The 18,492-nt window shown below is 41.8% G+C and overlaps 1 protein-coding gene across 5 annotated transcripts in view; it reads left to right on the top strand.

Moving 5' to 3' along the window:
* Positions 1-18,492, top strand: part of flnba (filamin B a) — a 175,940-nt gene that overhangs the window by 43,894 nt on the left and 113,554 nt on the right. For 4 of the 5 annotated variants that reach the window (XM_072280460.1, XM_072280458.1, XM_072280461.1 and 1 more), the window contains exon 2: positions 684-1,134. The exons of the other annotated variant lie outside the window; for it this stretch is intronic. In XM_072280460.1, coding sequence (XP_072136561.1) covers positions 768-1,134 — 367 coding nt within the window. In that variant the 5' untranslated portion in view covers positions 684-767. The remainder of the gene's footprint in view (positions 1-683; positions 1,135-18,492) is intronic. 5 annotated transcript variants of the gene reach the window in all.

The following is an 18,492-nucleotide window of genomic DNA, read 5'->3' on the forward strand; positions in this document are numbered from 1 at the left end:
ATGTGGGAGTGCCAGTGTGTGGGGAATGGACTAGCAGTTTCACTTATGCGCGTTACGCTGTCTAGTGCCATCTGCTGGGAGAAGTTGCCAGTACAGAATTGCACCCTGCTATGACTTGGGTAAACCGCATAGCAGACGCCACGAATAATCGCTTGGGCAAGGTATTTGAAGTATATAGGTGAAGTGCCGAGGATCATACACGGTCACTGAAAATCCCACCACAAATACTAATCACATTTCGAGCAGGCAAGAAGTAGTCACTTAACAGCAGTGTGATTCTCCACGCTGAGCACGGCTCATGGCGTTAAACAACGCGCCTTTTGACACACTCTCCCCTCGCAATAGTTTCTGTTGGAATGTCTTAATACAGTTCATAAACTTGTTAAAGAAAGAGTATACTTATTGGAAAGTTAATCTCTGATTGCTGCCACCAAATTTTATTATTGTGAAAGGTATTGTTAAACTGGCCGCGAAGCAACGAACTCTCCTGGCACCAATAATTTCAGGTTGACCTTAACATGATCTTGGTAACAAATTATTTACTTTAATTATTCGTTAACATAAGAGCGAAGATTTTTGTGACTTTATATTTCAGTGGGTGCACTCTCAATATTCTTTTAATTATATGTAATATATAAACACAAAAAACACATTCGTTAACACTTGCTTCCATTCCCAAACAGGCTCTTTGCACGGTAACCTGTGGTGTGTGAGTTTCACACCCGCGATCCCGGAAGTGGAGAGATTAAAAAGGGGGAGGTGACAGTATGAGTACGCATGTGCAGAGGAGAGAGTCGGAGCTGCAGCACCAGCCTCAGCCTCCGGAGGACAAAGACGCCGAAATGCCGGTGACCGAGAAGGACCTGGCCGAGGACGCGCCATGGAAAAAGATACAGCAGAACACCTTCACCCGTTGGTGCAACGAGCACCTGAAGTGCGTGAACAAGCGCATCCACAACCTACAGAGCGACTTGGCGGACGGGCTGCGGCTCATCGCCCTGCTCGAGGTCCTGAGCCAAAAGAAAATGTATCGCAAGTATCACCAGCGACCCACCTTCAGGCAAATGCAGCTGGAGAACGTGTCCGTCGCGCTCGAGTTCCTCGAAAAGGAGAACATCAAACTAGTGTCTATCGGTGAGTGCCGTTGTGCTGCGGAACTCTTCGCCTTTTTGCGCTCTGTGGGCTGTGTTGAACAGTTTTTAAACTTTGCCTTCAAATGAATCGCGACAAGGTGTGGCTTCTGACCAGGGATATTGTCTCTCACTCTCGTAACTAACTTTTTCTCGCCGCTTTAATCTTGTTCTAAATGCTTACTAACCATGGTAACCGACGTAAGCTTGAAAACCTGAGGGTTTACATTAGTTAGATCAGAAACGTCACGGCGCATTGGAGATGTCAGTTTTTGTTGTGTGTATTTACTCTTAAAGTGCTTAGTGAAACAGTGGTGGATGTGATGTTTATGAATGTTGCTTTTGTTTGAAGTAACCAGCTGCCAAGTCCGATTGTCCCAGTTAAACAGCCTTGGCAGTCCAAAGTGTAAATTAACAAGGTCAGGGCTTTTCCTCGTTGATCTGTTTGGAAAGCAGTTTCGACCCAGACGCATCAACAAGTGAGCACCAATTTTGAGTAAGAACACCTTGTGTTTCTTTTCTTGCTTGTCGTTTGCATAATTCCAGTACAGGTTCTCTCTATCTGCAGCCTTTGGTCGGGAGTAGGGTGTGGTGCCTTTGGCTTCTGACACAGACCGAGGATTCCTCACGCCCTGGTGGGTTGGGTCACCCGCACTCAGAACTCGTACTTCCAATTGTGTAACTGCATTTACAAAAAAGCCCCGTATTTTCCACCCTCGGTGATCTCTTCGCATCTCGTGTAGTGAGGATTATTTTCCGGGGTATTAATTTTGGCGGGAGCCCCTGGTTTAGGTGACGACTGAACTTTCGTTTTAGCAGACTAGTTCGAGCCTTAGTTTGTTTCTGTTTGCTATCATTCTGGCTGGAATGGTTTTTTAAATGCCCTGTTGAGCAACATGAATGTTCAGTTAAACATTAGTTGGCGGGCGTACCCTGGAAAGCTCTGCCCTTTCACTGAGCTTCAAAACCTAGTGTTCCGAAGTGCTGAAATGATTTTGTGTGCTTTTAAAACAGACGTTTGTAGGTCTGCACATAAAATACCTGAACCTGTTTTGATTGGTGTGTAGGATCATTTTCTGGTACTTGAGATCAATTGATACAAAACAACAATGTTTACACCATTCTGGTGCTTCACATTCAGCAGTTTTTAATGTTCACACAACACGTGAAAAGCTTCATTACCATCCTTATTCGAACCTGAGTGTCAAATAAATGGGGGGGGGGGGACTTTGCTTTTTACCACTCAACCGACTTGCAGCTTTGCGCCTATTGAAGGGATCAGCATATCGATATTACTATTTTATTAATCAGCTGGAACACATGCCAGTTGTATCTACTCGGTGCCTTGAGCTGCAGGTGTCAGGGGTAAAACAAAGCTGTTCCATTTTGCCTCATCCAGCTTTTCATAAAGTGTATGGCAGTGCTTGTGTGCAGTTTTTGGAACACACTTGGATTGGGTCGTGCCAGGAAGCCTTGGTGGAATGTGAGGGTTTGTATTTAGCATGGATGCACTTTTCATCCGGATCTGTAACTGCTGATGTGCATCTGTCCTTTAAAGGATAAAGCAATTGTAATGTTCCTCTAGTTAGTGACTGTGATTCAGAGTTACGTAGCATACTTAACATGACAGCCACTCCCTATGATCTTCTAGTTTCAGGATCTCCTTTGTACTACATTTTACTTGATAACCTTCCAAGGTATTCTCAATGTGAATTCATCTTTCTGGTTTGTAGTACACTCTTTGTTACACAAATAATGTCTACTTTTTGGGATTAGCTATCTGTACATTTGTCATTTGCTATTGGTCAATTGAGAAACCAATTGTGAACATCACCCATACAATGGAAAAATTGTCCAATTGGTGTATTACAATTTTTTTCCCACATCAAGGGGACAAATGTGTATTCATGTGGAATTTTTGCAGTAAGCATTTCATGAGCAAAGGAGAACAAATCAGATTGTCTCCTTTAAGACCCCCAAAGTTTCAGCATGTTGATTCTTGAATTCTGTTTTTGTGCTCGAACCCCGTTGGTAGTCCCAAAAGGTTGGAAATGCTGAACAGGCCAGGCAGCATCTGTGGAGTGAGAGACAGTTAGTGATTAATTGCTCTGATGCACTAGGTTTCTGTTTGGTATAGATGTTGCTTGGATACCTGAATAGTTGCATGGTTTGGAGTGAAATCGTGGACAAATAATTTCCTTCATAGAATCTGCTTGATCTATTGAGATCCTGTACATTTTGCTGCATCTTCACTTTTTTTTTACTCCACCATATGAATACTATTTCAAGCTGAAAGTGGGGTAAAAGTAATTTTTCCTACTTTAGTTAACTCCTGCTGTTTGAGAGCCCATATGGGATACATAATGTTTCTGTTGTAAAGGGGGGCGGGGTGGACAGCATTTTATTGAGGAATGTCAGTGTATTATTGGGTCTAGCCTATAATATGAATGCATGGTTTGGAGTTGGTGGCACTAAGTGCATGTTTTAAACTGCACTTATTAAAAGAAGCAAGTTCTAGTTAGAATCTTTTGAAATGTTGTTCTCTTGTACCTATAGATGTAATTTTGCTCAGGTAGGACTTTGGAGCCTAAATTAATATAGTTCCACTTCCCTGGTTTTAAAATGAAGGTGATACAGACTAAACAATGAATTAGTTGGATGTGTTTTGATCAAAAAGGAGTCAGGAGAGCTGATCAAAGTTTGAGTTAGACCTGGTGGTGTGAGAGTTGAATTGAAGTCCTCTCTGAGTTACCAGTGCCTAATGTGTACAGCTCATTCACATGAACACTTAGGACATGGGATTTGTTGGTTGCTGCAGGGTTCCAGCCACTACCTGTGAGGGAACTGTTTGCAGCCGTATCATTGGCACCTTGCAGAGAAATCTAAATGGCTGGGTTGAACACCATGGTTTAACTACACCTTGGTCTATGCTTTAGTTAAAATTGTTGCCAGGTAGCTGCATCTCTGACTTGAGAACTGTTTGGGTGATGAGCAGTTCACAGAAAAAGGGCCCTGTCATAACCTAGAGAGGACCTGTAACCTTAGCTTGCACCATATAACAGCAGATGTAATCTGACACCTAATTAAGTTGATCACATTTTCATCTGCCATCAGCAACATATTTCATAGAATCATAGAAATCTACAACACATTACAGGCCCTTGGGCCCACAATGTTGTGCTGACCATTTAACCTACTCTAGAAACTGCCTAGAATAGCCCTCTATTTTTCTGAGCTCCATGTACCTATCTAAGAGTTTCTTAAAAGACCCTATTGTATCCACCTCTACCACTGTTGCTGAGCGTGTATTCCACACACCCACCACTCTGTATCAAAAAAACTTGCCTCTGACTTCCCCCTGTACCTACTTCCAAGCATCTTAAAACCATGTCCCCTCATATTTCACATCATTTGAGGCAGAGAGTAAGGTTGCCATTGTACTTGGTGTGGAATTACTTTATCTGGTACGAAGTAAATTGGAAGAGAGGGAAGGTACTACAGAACATTTGTACATTTCGGAGCAACCCACCTGTTAGAATTACTTTGCAGTTACAAAAAGATGGGCTTTAGTCTGGAGATGTGACTTTTAAGAGGTGAATATCTGCAAGATTCTTCTAACTTTATGTGAAAAACATAAGGGCAGGAAATCTAGTCTGTAAATCTATTGTTGCATTTTGTCATTGAGGAAGTGGCTAGCTGAGTATCCTTGGATGAGATTATAATGTTGGTACCTGCTGTTGGGTGTTCAACAAACCATTCTGAGTGTGAGCTCTAGTTTATCTAGCTGAAATCTGGAAAGCAGTGCATGTTGAAGGAAGCTATTTGCTGCATCTGCAAGTTGTGCAGGTGGAAAACCCAAAGCATTGATGTGGCAACTGGTCCCAAGTCAGGATGTTGTAAATATGGTGTCTCTTTGTTGGGAAAGAATCAGAATCAGGTTTATTATTGTTGACTTGTGTCATGAAGTTTGTTTTGTGGCAGTATAGTGCAAGGCAAAAATTACTGCAGGTTAGAAAAATAGTGCGAAAGAGGAATAATGAGGTAATGGTCATGGAACATTCATAAATCTGATGGCAGAGGGGTTGAAGCTATTGCTAAAATGTTGTGTGTGTCTTGAGGGTCCTTAATGGATGTCTTGAAGCACTACCTCTTGAAGACGCTCTCTGGCTGAGTCTATAATCCTCTGCAGCCTTTTGCAGTCCTGTGCATTGTCATCTCCATACCAGATTGTGATGCAAACAGTCAGAATGCTCTCCACTGTACCTCAATAGGATTTTGAGAGCCTTGATACTAAATCTCTTCAAGCTTCTAATGAATTAGAGCCACCAGAGTGCTTCCTTAGTGATCTCATTAATGTTTGTTGCGCAAGATAACTTCTGAGATGCTGACATCCAGGATCTTGAAGTTGCTTTCCCTTTTCCATTGCTGACCCCTCAGTGAGGGCTGGTGTGTGCTTTCCCAACTTCTCCTTCCTGAAGTCCACAGTTGGTTCCTTGGTCTTGCTGGCGTTCAGTGAGAGGTTGCTGCGACACTATTTGACCAGCTGATCTATCTCACTTTCGTATGCCTCCTTGCTGTTGAGATTCTACCAGCAACAGTTGGGTCATTGGCAATTTTATAGATGGTGTTTGAACTCCGCCTAGCCATGCAATCATGACTAGAGCAGCTGGTGAAGCACACATCCTCTGATTGTCAGCAAGGAGATGTAATTACTGATTCTCTGACTGCAGTCTCCCAATAAGGAAGTTTAAGATCCAGGTTCAAGAGGGAGGTGCAGAAGTCCAGGTTTTAAAGCATTTTTGATTCATACTGAGATGGCAGCCTGATGTATCTTTTGCTGTTGTCTGTGCTCCAAAGCAGAGTGGAGAGCCAGTGAGATTGTTGTCTGCTGTAGAACTATTGCTGCAGGTCCAAGACCTTGCTCAGGCAGTTCATTCCAGCTGTGAGCAACCTCTCAAAGCACCTCATTACAGTAGACCTGACAGCTACTGGGTAATAGCTTGCCCTTCCCCTAGTGATAGTAAGGTTCCTGCCCTCTTGAGGCAGCTGGAAAACTCCAACCACAGTAGTGAGAAGTTGCAGATGTCTTTCAGTACTGAGATTTTCAGTACCCTCTACAGTACTCCATCAGGGCATGATGCCTTGCAGGGGTTCTTGCATCGGCATTCAAAACGGATTACAGGGTTGCCAGAATCAATGGGGGTTTATATAGGTGTAGTGTTATTCTCCCTTTTCAAGCATGCTTAAAATTTGTAGAGTTCATACAACTAAAGTTTTGTTTTTCTAAATTTTCCTTGCATACAAAGGATTCTGAAGATGCAGTTTAAGTGGTCAAATCTACTTTGAACAGGGACTAAAAAAGAATATTAATATTCGGATCTTTGGTTAAATGAAAGCAGTCTGTGGCTTTTGAGTGCAATACTATATGCTCATTAGTCGGTTAAGTAAACTGCAAAGGCGGGTACACTTCCTCATGTTTTTGATTGTTAGTTACACAGTGCTTCCATTAATTAGCACCTTCCTCCTTTAGAATGATTCATCCCAGTGTGGACTTTTGGTTTCTTGCGTTGGGTATCTGCATGGGCGTGGTTTGCTGTTTCATCAGGCAGACACTTCAGTATCTTGTATTATACTTTTAAAGAACAGCCTTGCCACATGACAAAATCTGGCCGAATAATCTGTACCTGATCATCACGGAAGATTGATGCATTCTGAAGAGTGGTCTGGTAAACATATAATGCATGACTATATTCTTTTATATATATAAAAAAAATTATTCATTTGCCTTTGAGGGGAAGCTTTTAAGGGTGAATTACTGTAGAGTATTTTGAATTTCAACTCTTAAAACCTATCCAGTGTTGCTGCATGTTGAGTCTAGCATCACAGGTTGTAGTAATAGTAAAGTGTAGGATTTCAATCTTGTATTGTGGCTTCTAGCTTTGGGTGGAGAAGGCTTAGGGGGGAAGAATGGGCATCCAGATATCAAAACGTTGGACTGTTTTGATATGCTCAAATGGGCACATGGTTTCTGCTGGCCTTGAAAGTAAATGCAGCTAGGTTGATTAATATCAATCTATTAAAACATTTGAAATATGGCACTGGGTTTGTTTAGTGTTCTGAATTCTATCTGATCTGATATTTTGTTTACACTCAACATTTTAGCTGCTCTTAGCGAAAATTCCATTTCTTCTCGCCTTAAACTTAATAGCTATGATTTATGATCCTTGAACGTCAGACATCAACGTACATGGCCAGTCTCTTATTCCAATGTTGCCTCCAGGTTCTAAATATTTGCTTGGCATTTGCCCTGTCAATTCTTGTTCTTCCTCCCCTGCACCTACCTCCACCCACCAGCTTCAACATTTATTTAACTCCAGTGAGTGGAGGTTTGGCTGTCTCAGGCTTTCTCCACAAGATGACCCCTTTATGCAAAGAATCAATCTGTTGAACTTTCTCTGCGCTTCTGCCAAGTGAAGTTATTCTTAAATGAGACCCAAAATCCTGACACAGGGTCCGGCCCGAAGCATCGACTGTAGCTCTTCCTATAGATGCTGCCTGGCCTGCTGCATTCACCAGCAATTTTTATGTGTTCCTTGCAAAATGTAGTCTTCCAAAGCCCCATTCATATAAAACACTTCTGTTTTGCCAGTCCACTTAAGGGTTGCGACCGGAAATGTCAACTGTGTATTTCCCTGTACAGAAGCTGTTCAGCTCACTGAGTTTCTTTGGCATCTTGTTCTCTTGCTCCTTTATCTTTATTGGACTAGCATTCCTAGTTGCACTATACCCATAGGTAATATTTTACTTATATGAAGATACAGATTTTAGTGCAGGTGAATGTCCATGTTCAATTCAATCTGCTCTACTCGTAGGGAAATGAGGTTATAAACTTTACAATGTCATATAATTCATGTTCTAAAAACATGGAGTCATTTGATCACCAAATCATTGTTTTTCCCATTTCACTAAAGCGGTGGTTTCCAACTGGACCGCGAGGAAACGATATGAGTCAGCTGCACCTTTCCTCATTCCTTGTCACGCACTGTTCAATTTGAATATAGGGTTGCCAACTATCCCGTATTAGCCGGGACATCCTATATATTTGTCCCATACGGGACCGCACTTGTCCTGTATTTCCCCCGCTAAGGTAGAGCGTTCTTATGAAACCATTTGTAAGCCGAAATGGTGTAAGCCGAAATGGTGTAAAGCGAAGAAGCAATTACCATTAATTTATATGGGGAAAAACTTTTGAGCATTCCCAGACCCAAAAAATAACCTACCAAATAATACAAAATCTAAATTAACACTAACATATAGTAAAAGCAGGAATGATATGATAAATACACAGCCTGTATAAAGTAGAAATAATGTATGTACAGTGTAGTTTCACTTAACAGAATTGGAAAGATTAAGCCAAAACGAATTTGTAGGGAAAAAAATCGGCACGTACATGCATGCGCACACAGGTTCCCATGCAAGGCTTCATGGTCATGGTAGTCTTTCTCAAGGTAAACACAAGTGTCCCATATTTCACTACTACTTTTGTCCCTTATTTGGGAGTGAGAAAGTTGGCAACCCTACTTGAACATCTCTTCCAATTCCCCCCCCCCCACCCCCCGCCCCACCAGTTGGCCGGTCCGCAAGAATATTGGCAATATTAAACCGGTCCGCAGTGCAAAAAAGGTTGGGGACCCCTGCACTATGCCATTAAACACCAAAACTTAGTCAGCTATTTGATGACTCTGTTTATTACTACTGTTTATTTTATTTCTTTCCCCAGTGTTACATGTTAGTTTCTCAGTAGTATTAAATGTGAATCTCCACACTAGACTTTCTTAGATTAGTCAGTCATACGACACCATAGCCCAGAAACAAGCCAAATTCTTTCTCTGTCTGTCCCATTGACCTGCACCAGGACCATGCCCTCCATACCCTTCTCTCATCCATATACGTCCCCAACCCAATATTTAAATTTCTCTTAAATGTTGAAATCGAACCTGCATTCACCACTTATCCTGGCAGCTTGTTCCACATTCACACTACCCTCTGAGTGGGGGGGCGGGAGGGGGAGTCCCTTTTTTAAAAAAAAATAAAATAAAAAAATAAATCACCACTTGTACTTAACCCATGACCTCTAGTTCTAGTCTCACCCAACCTCGGTGGAAAAAGCTTGTTTCATTTACAGTGCCTATAATAAGTATTCACCCCCACCCACAGAAGTTTTATCTTTTATTGTTTTATAACATGGAATCACAGTGGATTTAATTTGGCTTTTTTTTTGATACAGATCAACAGAAAGACACTTTTGTGTTAAAGTGAAAACTGATCTCTACAAAGTAATCTAAATTTATTATAAATATAAAACACAAAATAACTTATTACATAAGTATTCACCCCCTTTAATATGACACACCAAATCATCACTGGTGCAGCCAATTGGTTTTAGAAGGCACATAATTTAGTTAAATGGAGATCACCTGTGTGCAGTCAAGGTGTTTCAGTTGATTGTAGTAAAAATACACCTGTGTCTGGAAGGTCCAACTGCTGGTGAGTCAGTATCCTGGCAAAAACTACACCATGAAGACAAACTTACACTCGAAGCAACTCCAAGAATAGGTTATTGAAAAGCACAAGTCTGGAGATGGATACAAGAAAATTTCCAAGTCACTGAATATCCCTTGGTATTGTAGTTAAGTCAGTTATCGAGAAATGGAAAGTATATGGCACAGATGTAAATCTGCCTGGAGAAGGTTGTTCTCAAAAACTGAGTGACTGCAAGAAGGGGACTAGTGAGGGAGGCCACCAAGTGACGTATGACAACTCTGGAAGAGTTCAGCAGCTGAGATGGGAGAGACTGCGTATAACAGTTGTTGCCTGGGTGCTTCACCAGTTGCATTTGTATAGGAGAGTGGCAAAGTGAAAGCTGCTGTTGAGGAAAAAACCCTCACATGAAATCTTGGCTAGTGTTTGCCAGAAGGTATGTGTGAGACTCCGAAGTCTGCTGGAAGAAGGTTCTATGGTCTGATGAAACCAAAATGGAGCTTTTTGGCCATCAGACAAATGTTACGTTTGGTGCAAGCCAAACACCATCTCTACCATGAAGCATGGTGATGGTTGCATCATGCTGTGGGGATGCTTCACTGCAGCAGGCTGTGGAAGGCTTGTGATAGTGGAAGGTAAAATGAATGCAGCAGAATACAGGGAAATTCTGGAGAAAAACCTGGTGCAGTCTGCAAGAAAACTGCAACTTGAGAGAAGGTTTGATTTCAGCAAGACAACGGATTCCAAGCATAAAGCCAAAGCTACATAGGAATGGCTTAAAAACAACAAAGCTAATGTCCTAGAGTGACCAAGTCAGAGTCCGGACTGCAATACAATTGAGAATTTGTGGCTGGACTTGAAAAGAGCTGTTCACTCATGATACCCATGCAATCTGCCAGAGCTTGAGCAGTTTTGTAAAGGAGAATGGGGAAAATTGCAGTGTCCAGATGTGCAAAGCAGAGAGAGACTTAACCACACAGACAAAGGTGCATCTATTAAGTACTGACTTGAAGGGAGTGAACACTGGTGCAATCAATTATTCTGTTTTATATTTGTAATTAACTTGGATCACTTTGTAGAGATCTGTTTTCACTTTGACACACTTTCTGTGGCCAGTGTCAAAAAAGCCAAATAAAATCCATTGTGATTCAATGCTGTAAACAATAAAACATGACAGCTTGCAAGGGGGGAGGTGAATACTTTTTATAGGCACTGTGCACTGTACCCTATCTATGCCCCTCATAACTTTGTATACCTTTATTAAATCTCCCCTCATTCTTCAATGCTCCAGGGGATAAAATCCTAACCTATTCAACCTTTTCCTATAACTTAGGGCCCTCAAATCCTAGTGACATCCTTTGTAAATTTTCTCTGCACTCTTTCAATCTGAATGACATCTTTCCCCCGTTGGTAAGTGACCAAAAATGCACACAATGCTCCAAAATCTTGCCTCAATAATGTCTTGTACAACTTCAACGTAATATCTCATCTTCTGTACTCAGTATATTGATTTATGAAGGCCAATGTGCCAAAAGCTTTCTTTACGACCCTATTTACCTGTGACAGCACTTTCAAGGAATTATGGATCTGTATTCCCAGATCTCTCTGTTCTACTGCACTCCTCAGTGTCCTACTGTGTATGTAAGACTTGTGACAACACCTTGGGGCCTTGTGAAATACGTTGCTAAAGTCTACCTAGACAACATCTACTGCCTTGCCTTTGTCAACTTTCCTGGTAACTTCCTGGAAAAACGCTATAACATTGGTTAGACACAACCTACCACACACAAAGCCATTTTGACTATCCCTAAACTGTCCCTATTTACCCAAATACTTGTGTATCCAGTCCCTAGAAATCCCTTCCAATAACTTTCCCACTACTGATGTCAGGCTCACCGCCTATAATTCCCTGGCTTATTCTTGGAGCCTTTCTAAAACAATGGAAAAGCATTAGCTATCCTACAGTCCTCTGGCACCTCACCCATGGTTGAGGACATTTTAAATTGCCTCTGCAGTTTCTGTACTTGCCTTCCACAGGGTCCAGGGGAACACCTTGTCAGGTCTTGGGGATTTATCCACTCCAATTTTCCTCAAGACAGCAGATGCCTCCTCCTCTAAATGTATGTGGTTCATGAGCCCACTGCTGCTTTGTCTCTATTCTATAGACTCTGTCTGTCTCCTGAGTAAATACTGATGGGGGAGTGGAATAAAAGTCAATTTAAGAAGTCCCCCATCTCTTTTTGGCTCTAATTTCTGCGCTGATTTCAAGTGGACCAATTTTGTCTCTTGCTGTCCTTCTGCTCTTAATATATCTGCAGAAGCCCCTGGAATTCTCCTTCCTCTTCTGCTAGAGCACCCTCATGCCTTCATGTAGCCTCCTGATTTCCTTAAATGTTTCTCATTCATGTCTTGCACTCAAATGCTACTCTTGCACCTTTCTGCCTATACTGCTGTACACCTTGTTTTTCTTTACAGGGGTCTCAATATCTCTCAAACCACAGTTCCCTCAATCTGTCACCCTTGCCTTTTATTCTGACAAGGACATAAAACTCTGTATTCTCAAAATTTGACTTTTAAAGGCCTCCCGCTTACCATGTATACCTTTTTGTCAGGAAGCAACCCGTCCCAATGCACACTTGCCAGATCCTTTCTGGTACTATCAAAATTGGCCTTTCTCCAATTTAGAATCTCAGACCAGACCCATCCTCTTTCATAGTTATCTTGAAATTATGATCACTAGATGCAAAGTGTTCCCCTACACAAACCTCCGTCACCTGCTGAGTCATTCCCTACCAGGAGATCTAGTATCACACTTTCTCTAGTTGTGATCTCTATGCGCTGATTAAGGAAACTTTCCAGGGCACATTTGACAAAACTCAATCCCATGAAACCCTTTTACGGTTTTTTTTGTTGCAACAGTCCACAATCTCTTTATAAACTTGCTCTTCTAAATTCTATGGGCTATTGAGTGATCTATAATATTAACATGGTCATCCCTTGCTGATTCTTCAGTTCTGCCCAGATAGCCTCACTAGATGAGCATTTCACTCTGGCCTGTCTGAGCACTGCCGAGACATTTTCCCTGACTTCCCTCCCCTTTAATCCCTTCCGCTCCATCACGTTTAAGACAGCGGAATCCCGGAACATTGAGCTGCTAATCCGGCTTTACTAATGGCTACAGTGTTATAATTCCACGTGCTGATGACGCCCTAAGCTTATCTGCCTTTCCTACAGTATTCCATGCTCTGGAGTATACACAACTGAACATTAGTTCCACCACACTTAGCCTTTTGATTCCTGACTTAATATTCTAATATGTTGGAAGATTGTACCAAATGCATCCACTTTCTGCATCACTTAAAGTGCACAAAATTGAATTCAAGATATTTGTTACCCTTTATCTCATTAATTACCTGCTTCTAAGGCATCTTGAAGCACTGAAGGATGACTGATGTTGTCTCTGAAATCTACCAAATTTTGCTGGATCTTTCAAACAACGTTAGATAGATAACACCTTGGGACTGGATGGCATTGACCCCAGGTGACTATAGGAAGCGAGGGAAGAGATTGTTGCACCTTTGGCAATGACCTTTGCATCCCTGCAGGTCACAGGAGTAGCAGCAGAAGATAGAAGGATGGCAGATGTTATTCCTTTTGCTCAAGAACGATAATGGGGATAACCCTGGGAATTGTAGACTAGTGGGTCTTGCGTCAGTGGTGGGCAAACTATTGGAGAGGATTCTTAGAGACAGGGTTTATGAGCATTTGGAGAAGCAGAGTCTGATTAGGGATAGTCAGCATGGCTTTGTGAGGTCAGGTTGTGCTTCATGAGCCTGAGTGATGTCTTTGAGGATGTGACAAATCACTCTGAGTATAAATGGAATTTATTAAGCATTTGACAAGATTCCTCATAGTGACTTGTTCAGAAACTCAGAAGGCATGGGATCTATGAACATTTTGCTGCATGGATTCAGAACTGGTTGCCCACAGAAAGTGGAGGGTGACAGTAGATGTAGCATATTCTATATAGACATTTGTGATCAGTGGTGTTCTGCGAGCTTTGCTCTTGCATGAAGGCAGTGAATGGCCGGTTGGTAACTTTACAGATGATATGATGGCTGTTGGTGTTATGGTGTAGACTGTTCTAGGTTACAACAGGACGTAGACAGGATGTAGAGCTGGACTGAGAAGTGGCAGTTGGATTTCAATTTGGAGAATCATGAAGTGGTATACTTCAAGTGATCTTGAAGGCAGTAATGGCATGAATGCAGTGCTTTGGAACGAGGGGATCTTGGACCCATGTCCATAGATACCTCAAAGCTCCAGCGTAAATTGATGGGGTCGTTAAGGAGGACTGTGGAGTGTTGCTCTTCATTAGTTGGGGAAATTGAGTTCCAGAGCCATGAGATAATGTTACAGCTCCATAAAACTCTGGTTACATCACACTTGGAATATTCTGTTCAGTTCTCATTATAAGAATGATCTGGAATCTTTAGAGAGTGCAGAGCAGATTTACCAGGATACTGTCTGGATTAGAGAATGTCTTATGAGGAAAGGTTGAATGAGATGAGGCTATGGACGACGAGAGGTTGTTTGATAGAGGTGTACAAGATGAGAAGCATAGGTAGAACGGATAGCCAGGGTGGAAATGGCCAACATGAGGGGCCATAATTTTAAGGTGATTGGAGGAAGTACATGGGACTGTCAGACTTGATTTTTTTATTTATATACTGGGTGCTGCGTGGAATGCCCCATCAGGGTGGCAGTAGAGGCAGATACATTAGAGGCATTTAAGAGACTTAGATGGGCAATAGATGAACGAAAAGTGGAGGGCTATTGGGGAAGGGTTAGACTGATCTTAAAAGCAGGTTAAAAGATTATCACAACATCATGGGCAACAGGGCCTATACTGTGCTGCACTAGTCTGTTCTAAACTGATTTGAAGGACAAGAAAGCCAATATCCTCAATCCAAGTGTTGTTGCACTCATCAGCCTACAATTCATTAGCCTAATGTCAGAGGTTGGAAACACTATCCTGAGACAGAGAAAAGATTGGTGAAACCGCTCAAATATGTCAATGGCATTCCCAATTCTTGTGACTGCCATAACACTCTGAATTTTAGTTCCTATCTTTTTGACCCCTTCAGTTTGATGTGCTTTGTGCTATTCAGAGTGAAGTCATGAAATCCATCTCCTAGTTCCTTATGGTTTGTGCAGTCATTATTAACGGAGTGTTATATGGTGTTTGTTGTTGATGTTGTTTCATGGTTGTTTAATATGTACTATTTGCATTTGTTTTCCCTGTGCTCTTTGAATCTGCCGTTCCGTTTGATTTGATTTCATCCCATATCCCAAAGGGCAAATTGGCTGCTGTGAGATTACGCCACAATATAATCGGAGTTAATGGACACGTAGTTACAGAGATGCACGAAAATGAGGAAAAGGGCAATGGGATTGCTCTGTTGGGAGCTAACATGGTTGTAATGGGCCGAATAGTCTAATAATGTCATAAAGTATTTGTAGAAGAGCTGCATCTCAATATGGTATGGAGGAGCGGGGGGAGGATGGCTACTGCACAGGACCTGAAGAAGCTACTGAAAGTTGTAAAATTGGTCAGCCTCCCTAGTATCCAGGACATCTTCAAGGAATGGTGCCTCAAGGATGATGTCCATTATTAAGGACTTCCATCATCCAGTGCATGCCCTCTTCTCATTTTTACTGTCAGGGAAGAGGTACAGAAACCTGAAGGTGCACACTCAACATATCAGGAACAACTGCTTCCCCTCTGCCATCCGATTCCTAAATGGACATTGAACACTACCTCACCTTTTATTCAATATTATTTCTGTTTTGCACTATTTTTAATCTATTTAATATACATACTGTAATTGATTTACTTTTTCTCTCCGTTATGTATTGCATTGCGCTGCTGCTAAGTTAACAAATTTCATGACACATGCTGGTGATAAAATCTGATTCTGATTAATTGCTTAAATAACACGTGCTGGTGTCACCTTTGGTATTTGTGGAGTTTGCTGCTTGCATTTTTTTTTGGTATCAACTAAATTTTTGTTTCTGCTTCAGTTTCCAGCATGTATTTCTCCAAAACATAAGATTTATGATTTAACTGATGTAATGTTTAACGCTGAAGTAAAGTCTTGCCAGTACAGGTTTCCCCCGCCATCCAAAGGTAGAGCGTTCCTGTGAAACGGTTCGTAAGGCGAAACGTTGTAAAGCGAAGAAGCAATTACCATTTATTTATATGGGAAAATCTTGTGCGTGTTCGCAGACCCAAAAATAACCTACCAAATCATGCCAAATAACACAAAACCTAAAATAACAGTAACATATAGTAAAGGCAGGAATGATATGATAAATACAAAGCCTATATAAAGTAGAAATACTTCTCTACAACGGTTGCCTGCACAAGTGCTCTCGGCAGAAAATCTCATGCAAGCGCTGTTGGCATAAACGCGCTCTCCAGTAACCTATAAACTATGAAACTGCCAAATCTACCAAATAACACATAAAAATACACAGCCTACATAAAGTAGAAATAATGTATGTACAGTGTAGTATCACTTACTGGAATCGGGAAAACAGCGCTGAGCACACTGATGATGGTGTGTTAGACTGAGTCATCGCAGGCTGGGTGGTGCAGTGGCCCCCACCGTCTGGGTCGCCGACCCGATACGTTGCCGCGAAAAACGCAGCGGTAGCTGGCAGGCACACAGCACATCGTTAAGAAAAAAGCCGAAATAAACATGCTAATTAATTAGGTGCTGCCCGGCACGTAAATGTCAGCGCAGATCAGAGGCGATTGCCAATTGCATGGCCTCTGATCTGGGCCAACAATTACATGCTAGGCGGCACCTAATTAATTAGCATGTTTATTTCGGCTTTTTTCTTAACGATGTGCTGTGTGCTTCCTGGCTACCGCTGCGTTCTTCGCGAATCGGTACAGTATCTGTCCGGGGCCCGGGTGTTGGGGTGGTGGGACACGGGGGTGTCATCTCATCGTCGATCCGGGCAGGCAGCTCATCTTCTCCTATGACTGCCCACCTCGATGTCGAAGGTCGAGGTTCGTCATCTGCTGTGGAAAGCTTGCTTGACTGCTGAGCCTTGAGCATTTTTCTATCATACAGTTGTCTGTAAGGACTCAAACCATCCTGAAAATATCCCCTAAACCTACGTACCCTTTCAAAATTAAAGTCGTACTTTATCATTGCAGCGAAAATCTCACGCAGTTGCTTCACTTTCTGCATTCGGTTGCATTTGGTTTCGATTGTTATCCTTTCCTCTTCCAATTGCATCAGCTCTTCATCTATCAGTTCTTGGTCATGGGATGCCAAAACCTCTTCAACATCATCTTTGTCAACTTCCACAAGCCAAACTCACTTTGTCCTTGCTTCGTTCACCATGATCGAAACACTTAATTATGTCTAGTTTTACGCTAAGTGTAACACCCTTACTCTTTCTGGCTTTTCTGACACCTTAGAACTCATCTTGCTAACGGCTGCTCAATGCAACATGTTTAAGCAATGCCGTTCCGAATCCGGAGCAGAGCGGCTGCTCGGGACGTGCGCTGCCTCTCTTCGTAACAGTGAAAACACCTTCTGAAAGCGAAAACAGGGTACTAATGTAGGTCTTTTGTAACAGTGAGGTTTCGTAAAGCGAATGTTTGAAAAGCGGGGGACACCTGTGCTATGTGGCGAAGAACATCTTAATCCATGAAATTAATGCTATTAAGTTTATGTACTTGAGTAATGCTGAATAATATAAATGGACTCTCACTCTGACTCTCACTCTCTCAAACACACACACACGAGGTCAGTCTCCTTCTTGCTGTGCATGGGGGAGGGGAGGTCACCTGATTTATCGTGTATTTTTTTTAAATGGCTGGTTTGAAAGTCAGCTTCTTGGCTTACTGTGACCTGTATTTGTGTAATGTAGGAATGTTTCTTTGTCTCTTGTGGAGAACTTTCAACTTGAAGAGAAATTAACATTCATGTGATGTTAGTTTTATTTTAAATACCTGTCCTTTGCCTATTTACATAACTAGTCTAATCAAGAGTGCCATTTGCCATATTTCCTCTTTTTTTTATCTCTCTGCTGGATGACTGTTATGACGTATCCCAGTGATAGTGATTCTGATTCAGGAATTGTCTTAATTACTGAATACCAACATTTTTGATACTAATTTGAATGCTAGATAAACTTGGTTTCAAGGGATGTAGTCCCCATTTTGCTGCTTTGGATCTTGTTTTCTGGCAACTTGCATGTAAGAGCTCTGTTAGGTGTGGGGAAAGGTCTCTGTTCCTACTTGCACCATAATTAGAATTTGATCTTGTAGCATATTACAGGCTCGGTACTTTAATTATACACTAGTACTGTACTGCTAAAACTCCCACTTGCTGCAAACACCACAATTTGCAGCATTTTTCATACAGTTTGAGTCTGTTCTGGAGGTTAAAGAATTGTTTTCTGTTCTGGTAAAAGTATTTTTATTACTCCTTTGCATGTGTTCAAATTTTTTTTTGTAAATTTATCTTGAAGGAGACCATGAATCTGCACTGATCCATCCCTGTCCTCTTGCTGTGAGTGTTCCTACAATGTTGTTTGACTTGCTATATACTTTGTCAGAGTTGACCTGGTTTGGATTGAATGGCAATTGGAATTTGCCTGCTTTCTTTTCCTCCCCACCTCTGTCTGCAAAACTAACCGTGTATTTTTTCAAGTGGCTAACATTGCCAAAATGCTGTAATATAATACCTTGTGTAACTTGTCGTTGCAGCAAAGAGTAAGTGGGTCACAATGAGAT

The sequence above is a fragment of the Mobula birostris genome, chromosome 16 (assembly GCF_030028105.1).
Source record: "Mobula birostris isolate sMobBir1 chromosome 16, sMobBir1.hap1, whole genome shotgun sequence".
Taxonomy (NCBI): domain Eukaryota; kingdom Metazoa; phylum Chordata; class Chondrichthyes; order Myliobatiformes; family Myliobatidae; genus Mobula; species Mobula birostris.